Source organism: Halictus rubicundus, unplaced genomic scaffold (genome assembly GCF_050948215.1).
Source record: "Halictus rubicundus isolate RS-2024b unplaced genomic scaffold, iyHalRubi1_principal scaffold0049, whole genome shotgun sequence".
NCBI classification, from domain to species: Eukaryota; Metazoa; Arthropoda; class Insecta; order Hymenoptera; family Halictidae; genus Halictus; species Halictus rubicundus.
This window is the reverse complement of record NW_027488590.1, coordinates 1302246-1311468: the sequence shown is the minus strand read 5'-3', so window position 1 is coordinate 1311468 and position 9223 is coordinate 1302246. Positions and strand designations below refer to the sequence as shown.

At 38.9% G+C, this 9223-nt stretch overlaps 1 protein-coding gene and 1 non-coding gene across 2 annotated transcripts; one reads left to right on the top strand and one right to left on the bottom strand.

The window, feature by feature from the left end:
- The first annotated feature begins 202 nt into the window (after positions 1 to 202).
- On the top strand, positions 203 to 305 carry LOC143363494 (U6 spliceosomal RNA). Its single transcript, XR_013083831.1, has one exon. It is a non-coding gene; the product is annotated as a U6 spliceosomal RNA (small nuclear RNA).
- A 3275-nt stretch (positions 306 to 3580) lies between these two features.
- Positions 3581 to 8146, bottom strand: LOC143363481 (uncharacterized). Its single transcript, XM_076804055.1, has 4 exons — positions 7959 to 8146; positions 7477 to 7602; positions 6876 to 6999; positions 3581 to 3698 (listed from the first exon to the last, which is right to left on the bottom strand). Exons 2-4 carry the CDS (start codon positions 7565 to 7567, stop codon positions 3581 to 3583), a joined length of 333 nt encoding a protein of 110 aa, XP_076660170.1. The 5' UTR covers positions 7568 to 7602; positions 7959 to 8146.
- Between the last annotated feature and the right edge of the window lie 1077 nt (positions 8147 to 9223).

The window sequence follows — 9223 nt, the reverse complement described above, 5'->3', positions numbered from 1 at the left end:
ATGATATATACTTGTGTAATGGACGATGAAATATGTAGGACGATTGTGTTGTGTCTTGACATGTTCTATGCCTTTAGTATAATTTCGTGGTTAGATCGTGCATAACTCACAGACGATAATCGTCCGTTCGCTGCACCAGATATCCGGTGGGACATATCAAACGCCCTGGTTGGAAATTATGGAGGTTGTGTCTGACATGTAATTGCTTCGACAGCACATATACTAAATTTGGAACGATACAGAGAAGATTAGCATGGTCCCTGCGCAAGGATAACACGCAAAATCGTGAAGCGTTCTGTGCTGTTGAGTACTCGCGTGATCCAGGCACACACCCTTTAGAGAAAAAGTGGAAAAATTGCCATTTTTCACGATTTTCGGCTTAAAATCGCAATTTTTAATCGTTTATAACTCGTAAACGAATAAGTCAATACCGGTGAAATTTTCAGCATGGACATAATTTATTCGAACGAATCAAATACATTCTTTAAATTTTCAATACAGGCTCAGATAAAAGAGCCTGAAAAAATCAACTTTTACTATTTCTTTTGCGATTCCGACCAATTCAAATTTTTTTCAAAAATTTTTTACACCTCGTCTAATAAACTAATCCTTCTAACTTCTCAATAACATTCAAGTCATTTGATCTAATTTTTAGAAAGTTATGTTGCTTGAAATAGTGTAGACTCAGTTTTGCTCGTTACTGTAAGTAAGAAGTGGCCGCACAATGCACAGATAGATGGATAGATAGATTATAATAGATAGATACGTTATAATAGATAGATAGATTATTACTGTTTTTTTTTTCCCCGCGGGGAACAGAATTGCAGTCAATCACAGTCCCAGCAGACAGAGGCAGTGAACGTCCGGTGGTTCGACCGCCAACGAATAAACCCTCAGATGAAGAATTATTATGAATTATTATGGACATCCGATTATGTCGCACGAGGAGAAGTAAAAATAGGATTAAGATATATGTTAAAAATTCTACGCAGTAAGGTAGCACGAGAAACGACTCCAACTTTTCTTCCTGCAAGACACGCAGATGAAGTTCTCAGTTTACACGCTGAGAACAAACAGGAAAGGTGTCCAAATATGCCAAATTATAAGAAAAGACGCCGACTTCATGGTAAAAAGATCCTGTCGGCGTACAGCTGACTAGTCAGGAGACATCAAGAAGATAAAAAGATGCAAGGTAGAGACTCCTGTGCCAGCATCTTTGAAAAACAAAGGATTGTGCATCTTATAAAAAGGGGGACCAACTCCTAAAATTCAGTTATAAATAGTCAGTCAGTCAGTCAGACAATCGTGAACAATCAGTTATTCAGTCATAGTCAATAGTCCAGTAGTCTCTTTTGAAGTTAAAATAGTTCGTTCAGTTGTTTCGCGACAAACCGTTTCAAAGACCAGTGTCAGCAGTCGGAGTATATTGTAACCGAATTCGAACCCGTGATCACGGTAATATTAATATTATTATTATTATTATCAAACTATTTATAAGCACTCCAGTATATGCGCTATATAAACCATATTTGTAAAATCAAATTTGTAATCTCTGATTCAGAACCACACTTTGAATAAATCAATAATATTGTTGTTTTCAAAATAAGGGTACAAAGTTATTTAAACGATCCTCAATTTCCCGAACCATAGCCGGTGTATGCAGGTAGGTTTGAAACTGCGTCCTATCCTCTTAAAATCGTAATTCATCCCACTCGGGACGTAACACTATCAAAGCTTGCAAAGGAGTATCTTTGTGTTATGGCAACATCTGTTCCTTCCGAAAGAGTATTCTCAAAGACTGGCGAAATAATTAGTAAAAAAAAGAAATAGATTAAAAGACAATATAGTGAATAAAATATTGCTTCTTAATATGTACAAAATAAATCCTTTATTATGTCTATTTCGTACATATTCGCTTTATCTACGTTTTTTTCTTGCCGAAATGTTCCAGTATTTCCACTCGCGGCATTTCTATACTCATGTCAGGTCCGAAATCACAGTCAAATTTAAAGCATCGAGATATTTGAAGGAATCATTTGGCAATCGATACATATAGTATAGAAACAGCTTATAGTGATCAGGAATAAATAACTTCTGTGAATTTGATTGCAAAGTGGAAGAACATTGACCCCTTCGACTCGATACTTTCACAGGGTGTATTAAAGAAAGTTTGTTGTGCATTGTAGGTATTAACGAAAGAACCCTCCCCCGCCCTAAAGAACAAAGTCGGTCATTCAAAATAGGCAGAATTTTTCATCAAAATAGGCAGTTTTTTGCAAATATCTCGGAAAATCAAGATACCGCAGTACTGTGCGGACTAATGGCCTGTTTTTGGGCACTTCTCGTAATTTGGTTATTAATGTGTATATATATATATATAAGGCGCTAAAACTCAAGGAACGTAAAGAATATATTTCGCAGAAGTTATAAGGGAATAGCAATCCCTAAGACCCGTATCCTATAAATTCCAAATTCAAGAAAACAAAATCTATTCAAATTAAAACATTGATAAAGAAATAATGAGGAAATACCTGCAAAATTACTTCTTAACCGTTGAAAACGAAACATGAGGCCCTGGGGTGACCGAGGAACCAGTGCGTGAGGTAAAGAGCGAACCAGCACTGCATCCGTTGGCGAACCTCACCCATTTGAAAACACTGGAAATAAATAATAACATGTATCACTCAATGAATACATATATAGAAACAACTTATAGTGATCATGAATAAATAACTTCTGTGAATTTGATTGCAAAGTGAAAAAACATTGACCACTTCGACTCAATAATTTCATACCTCCATCATATATTAATGTATATATATATAAGGCGCTAAAACTCATGGAACGTAAAGAATATATTTCGCAGAAGTTATAAGGGAATAGCAATCCCTAAGACCCGTATCCTATAAATTCCAAATTCAAGAAAACAAAATCTATTCAAATTAAAACATTGATAAAGAAATAATGAGGAAATACCTGCAAAATTACTTCTTAACCGTTGAAAACGAAACATGAGGCCCTGGGGTGACCGAGGAACCAGTGCGTGAGGTAAAGAGCGAACCAGCATTGCATCCGTTGGCCAACCTCACCCATTTGAAAACACTGGAAATAAATAATAACATGTATCCAACGGCAGAAGGTGAAGTTTCCAAGCTACTACACGCGGTAAGGAAAATAAATGGTAGGGACAACTTGAGAATAAATGAAGGGATCGTTTGCGGTGCAATTAGAAATTGTCTCTACCTGAAATACTTGCACTTGTGAAGACTTCATTCAACGTTGATGAACTCAATGGATACATATACAATAGTATATCATGAATAAATTTCTTCTGTGAATTTGATTGCAAAGTGAAAAAACATTGACCACTTCGACTCAATAATTTCATACCTCCCTTCATATATTAATGTATATATATATAAGGCGCTAAAACTCATGGAACGTAAAGAATATATTTCGCAGAAGTTATAAGGGAATAGCAATCCCTAAGACCCGTATCCTATAAATTCCAAATTCAAGAAAACAAAATCTATTCAAATTAAAACATTGATAAAGAAATAATGAGGAAATACCTGCAAAATTACTTCTTAACCGTTGAAAACGAAACATGAGGCCCTGGGGTGACCGAGGAACCAGTGCGTGAGGTAAAGAGCGAACCAGCATTGCATCCGTTGGCCAACCTCACCCATTTGAAAACACTGGAAATAAATAATAACATGTATCCAACGGCAGAAGGTGAAGTTTCCAAGCTACTACACGCGGTAAGGAAAATAAATTGTAGGGACAACTTGAGAATAAATGAAGGGATCGTTTGCGGTGCAATTAGAAATTGTCTCTACCTGAAATACTTGCACTTGTGAAGACTTCATTCAACGTTGATGAACTCAATGGATACATATACAATAGTATATCATGAATAAATTTCTTCTGTGAATTTGATTGCAAAGTTCAAGAACATTGACCCCATCGACTCAATAATTTCATAGGGTGGATAATAAAAATTCCCTTGTAGATTGTTATGACACACAGCCATTTCCGAGGAAAGACCATTAGACCTCGGGATACTTTTACAAGGGTCTCGAGAAGGCCTAAGCATTTTTTATATACACGTTACCAGTTAAGGCCTAATCGTCACGGGTTAGGCATCCGCGTAGTGCGTGAGGGTTAGAGACCCTAAGGCAGACCCCTTGGGCCATCAGTTTGGGGACCCCTAATAAACATAGTTGCCAGATGACTGGAACAAAGTGACTCTTCTGCCAAGTCCTTGGAAAATCTAGCTTTTCCAAGGAAGCATTGTTCCCAAACTCGATGGTCCTCGCCCTCATGGGACAAGGGGGTAATAAACCATAGGCACGTGCTGGCCACTTGGGCCCTTTTTTTCGTCACGCTGCTCTGGGGTCTGGCAATCGTCACGTGCTGGTCTAGGCACTTTCTCTACGCGTTTGACTTGGGGTGGGGACTTCCTCCACCACCAACAGGGGTTGCATACAAATGACTCCTCCCTCAAGTCAATCAGCAAGTGAGATTTCTTTCCCCCAAAAATGGGACCATCTCCCACTCTTCTCCAAAGTCACCACCGAGGTGAAGAGCGAGCTGACCCCAGAGCAGAAATTAGATACAAACTTGTTCTCAAAGGAAACCGAATAATCACCAGTCCGAATGTAAACTGTATATAGTCATTGTTCTAATAAACCAAAGTTGTTATTGCAAAGGAAGGTGTCGGGTCATTAATTCGACAAAATAACACGCAGAACCTCTCCTACAATTGCGAGAAACTGCACGACATAACATAGATTTTAATGAAAGAACTCTCCTCCATCCTAAAGAACAAATTCGGTCATTGAAAATAGGCAGAATTCGCAATGGAGACTCTGACAGTTTTTTGCAAATATCTCAGAAAATAAAGAGACCTCCGTACAGTGCGGACAAATGGTCTGTCTTCGGGCACTTCTCGTAATTTGGTTATTAATGTATATATTAATGTACAATAACCAGCAAAACTGAGTCTACACTATTTGAAGCAACATAACTTTTTAAAAATTAGATCAAATGACTTGAATTTTATTGAGAAGTTAGAAGGATTAGTTTATTAGACGAGGTGTAGGAAGGAATGGGAAGAGGTGGAAAGGTTGCAGGAGAGGTTTCTGAGGTGGGTCCTAGGAGTAGAGAGGTACGCACCGCGGTATATGGTGCGGTAACAGCTGCAGAGGGAGTTGTTGAGAGGGAGGGCGGGGTTGAGGGCATGGGGGTACCAGAAGAAGTTGAGGGTGGAAAAAGGGGGGAGCTAGCTAGGTTGTGCTGGGAGCAGGGAAGAGGAAGGGGCAGAAGGGGAGGGGAGGTAGTAGGGTGGGTGAAGGAGTGACGGCGTTTTTGGGAAGAGAGGGGCTGGACAGCGGAGGAGGCGGAGGAGATGATGGAGGAGAGGATAGAGGCAGTGAGTGAGGAGATAGTGAAAGGGGAAAAGAAGAAGCAACAGGGGAGAGATGGGAAAAGATAGGAAGCGCAAGGTACAACATGTGGTACGGGAGGGTGAAGGGAGAGCGGATACCGGGGTATCTGAAGAAAGGCTGGGGAGAGAGCAGGTGGCAAAGGGTGGCCAGGTACAGGTTGGGAAACGAGATGAGAGGTGGAAAGTATTGGTTGGAGGAGGAGAAGAAAGTATGTAAGGTCTGTGGGTGAGAGGAGGAAACGTGGGAACATGTGTGGGAAATGTGTAAGGGAGGGTTGAGGGGAGTGGTTGGCAGGGGATGGTGGGGAAATATTAGGGGATGAAGGAGGAGAGGAATGGATGAGGAAGGTGGATGAATGGAGGAAGAGCAGGAATGGAGAGATATGGGAGATGAAGTAAATGGAGAGAATGCATAGGAATGGAGTGAAAGAGAGAGCAGCCGAAAGAGGAGGTCCAGGAGGCATGGGAAGGATGGGTGAGGTGCAGGGAGGGGAGAGAGCAGAGAAGCATGTATGTGTGGGACAGGGAAAAATAATAACGCGGCGGATATTAGTGAAAGATCGTTCTCTCTCTCTATGGCGTGTTTTTAGGACACGTTTAATTAAGTTAGGGTAAGTTAGGATAAGTTTAAGGTTAAGATTGGGGTAAGAGGGAGATGTAATTAAAATTGTAACCCCGAGGGGAATCAATAATTGATATATATATTAGACGAGGTGTACAAAATTTTTGAAAAAAATTTTAATTGGTCGGAATCGCAAAAGAAATAGTAAAAGTTGGTTTTTTCAGCTTTTTTATCAGAGCCTGTATTGAAAATTTAAGGAATGTATTTGATTTGCTCGAATAAATTATATCTACGCTTAAAATTTCACAGATATTGGTTAATTCGATTACGAGTTATAAACGATTAAAAGTGTGGTTTTAAGTCGAAAATCATGAAAAACGGCAATTTTTCCACTTTTAAGCGTTTATAACTCGTAAACGAATTAACCAATATCGGTGAAATTTTCAGCATGGATGTAATTTACTCAAGCGAATCAAACACATTTTTTAAATTTTCAATACAGGCTCAGATAAAAAAGCTAAAAAAACCAACTGTTACTATTTCTTTTGCGATTCCGACCAATTCAAACTTTTTTCAAAAATTTTTTACACCTCGTCTAACAAACTAAACCTTCCAACTTCTCAATAAAATTCAAGTCATTTGATCAGATTTTTAAAAAGTTATGTTGGCTCAAATAGTGTAGACTCAGTTTTGCTGGTTAGTGTATGTATGTAAAGCGAGAAAACTCAAGGAACGTAAAGAATATATTTCGCAGAAGTTACAAGGGAATAGCAATCCCTAAGACCCATATCCTATAAATTCCAAATTCAAGGTAACAAGATCTATTCAAATTAAAACATTAATAAAGAAATAATGAGAAAATACCTGTGAAATTTCTTCTTAACTGTTGAAAACAAAACACGAGGCCCTGGGGTGACCGAGGAACCAGTCAGTGAGGTGAACAGCGAACCCACATTGCATCCAATGGCCGGCCTCACACTTGAAAACACTGAAAATAAATAATAACATGTATTCAACGGCAGAAGGTAAAGTTTTTAAGCTACTACACGCGGTAAGGAAAATAAATTATAGGGACAACCTGAGAATAAATGAAGGGATCGTTTGCGGTGCGATTAGAAATTGTCTCTACCTGAAATACATCCACTTGTGCACTTCATTCAACGTTTATAAACTCAATGAATAGATATATAGAAACAACTTATAGTGATCATGTATAAATAACTTCTGTGAATATGATTGCAAAGTGAAAAAACATTGACCACTTCGACTCGATAATTTCATACCTCCCTTCATATATTAATGTATATATATATAAGGCGCTAAAACTCATGGAACCTAAAGAATATATTTCGCAGAAGTTATAAGGGAATAGCAATCCCTAAGACCCGTATCCTATAAATTCCAAATTCAAGAAAACAAAATCTATTCAAATTAAAACATTGATAAAGAAATAATGAGGAAATACCTGCAAAATTACTTCTTAACCGTTGAAAAGGAAACATGAGACCCTGGGGTGACCGAGGAACCAGTGCGTGAGGTAAAGACCGAACCAGCATTGCATCCGTTGGCCAACCTCACCCATTTGAAAACACTGGAAATAAATAATAACATGTATCACTCAATGAATACATATATAGAAACAACTTATAGTGATCATGAATAAATAACTTCTGTGAATTTGATTGCAAAATGGGAGAACATCGACTCGATAATTTCATAGGGTGGATAATAAAAATCTCCTTGTACATTTTAACCAAAGAACCCTCCCGCGCCCTAAAGAACAAATTCGGTCATTCAAAATAGGCAGAAGTTTACATCAAAATAGACAGTTTTTGCAAATATCTCGGAAAATAAAGAGACCGCCGTACTGTGCGGACAAATGGCCTGTTTTCGGGAAAACTTATCAAAATGTATACTCCAAACCTAATCGCCATAATACGTACTTACAACACACGGCACTGACACGAATGGCTGCTCTGAAGTGAATACTGGCCGACGCTTGCGAGCGAATGTTCGATGGCATTCCTTCGACCGCCTTCGGAACCGATCTTCGCTTCTTTCTCTGCAGCTTCCCGTGGACCGTCGCCGCGCCGCCGCGTATACAATGTATGTTGGCGGTTCGTCGGCGTGCTTGCCGCTGCGCGATGCCCAGGCTGCCACATGTCCATTTTCATCTGTCTTTTTCGGCGGTTTATTTGACTTCGAATAATTTCCGGAGGCGCGTTCGAATGCTGTAACGAGGACAGAGCAGTCAAAGACTGGCGCGCGCGTTGCAATGTATGTGGTTGTATCGCCCAATGACAAAGCAAGGATCAAATAAAACTCTAGTCTATATATAGACACTTATGAATCGTAGTTCTTTTTAGACCTTTGAAATTTTGAATCATTTCATTTTTGGTTTAATTTAGCTTCACACATGAATTTATTGACTCTGTTGTAAACATTTATTTCATAATAAAAAAAGAGAGACCGAGGTGTGTGCATGAATAATAGTGGTAAAGTATTTTTAAGTTATAACATTCGCAAAACATCGTATCCGGACCTAATCTAATCATACATTATCATTATTAGGATCATACTCTTATGCAAATGCACGTAGACTTTTTGACAGTGATACTGAAATAAATGTAATGTAACAATTACAATTTTTATTCTGTTATAACGTCTGACACCTGATCGTTCCATACTCCGGGTAAAAAAAAACATGTCCACTTAGGACCCTCCTCCCTATAAATATCCAACATTTAATAAAATTGAAAGATTCCCTTTTCAGTTCCTTTCTTATTCGTTATCCAACACGCCGGTGTTTCCATCTCGTATTCATCAGTCAGCTACACATCTGTAGGTAATACCATACCACAGACGAGGTATAGGAGTAGACCAATCACCCAATGTATTATTCTGTCTCACGCTCGGGGGGCTCTAGAGCCCCCGTACTATTCCGTGTCACATCCTACCGTATCATCCAGAACTAATATTGTGGAACCGATATTCTACAATGGCGCTGTTGCTGATATAATTTTAAATCTCATGTCGAGGATTCATATGATGAATGAAACAAAAGAATGTTGTTTCCTCTTAATTCCATTACGGCTGACACGCGAGTGCATCGAAGGAGACGTAATGTAATAATAATAATAACGTAACGTCTCCGGCTGAGAATATTTTGGTCCCGGATCGAATCCCGCATGGAACGATTTTTTTTTCGTTAA

Bases quoted from the DNA above. Each gene is read 5' to 3' on its own strand.
- LOC143363481 (XM_076804055.1), bottom strand. From the start codon at position 7,567: ATGCTGGTTCGGTCTTTACCTCACGCACTGGTTCCTCGGTCACCCCAG. The intron at 7,000-7,476 runs GTATTTCCTCAT...ATTTATTTTCAG, and splicing joins GTTAAGAAGTAATTTTGCAG to TGTTTTCAAGTGTGAGGCCG. The intron at 3,699-6,875 runs GTATTTTCTCAT...ATTTATTTCCAG, and splicing joins GTTAAGAAGAAATTTCACAG to TGTTTTCAAATGGGTGAGGT.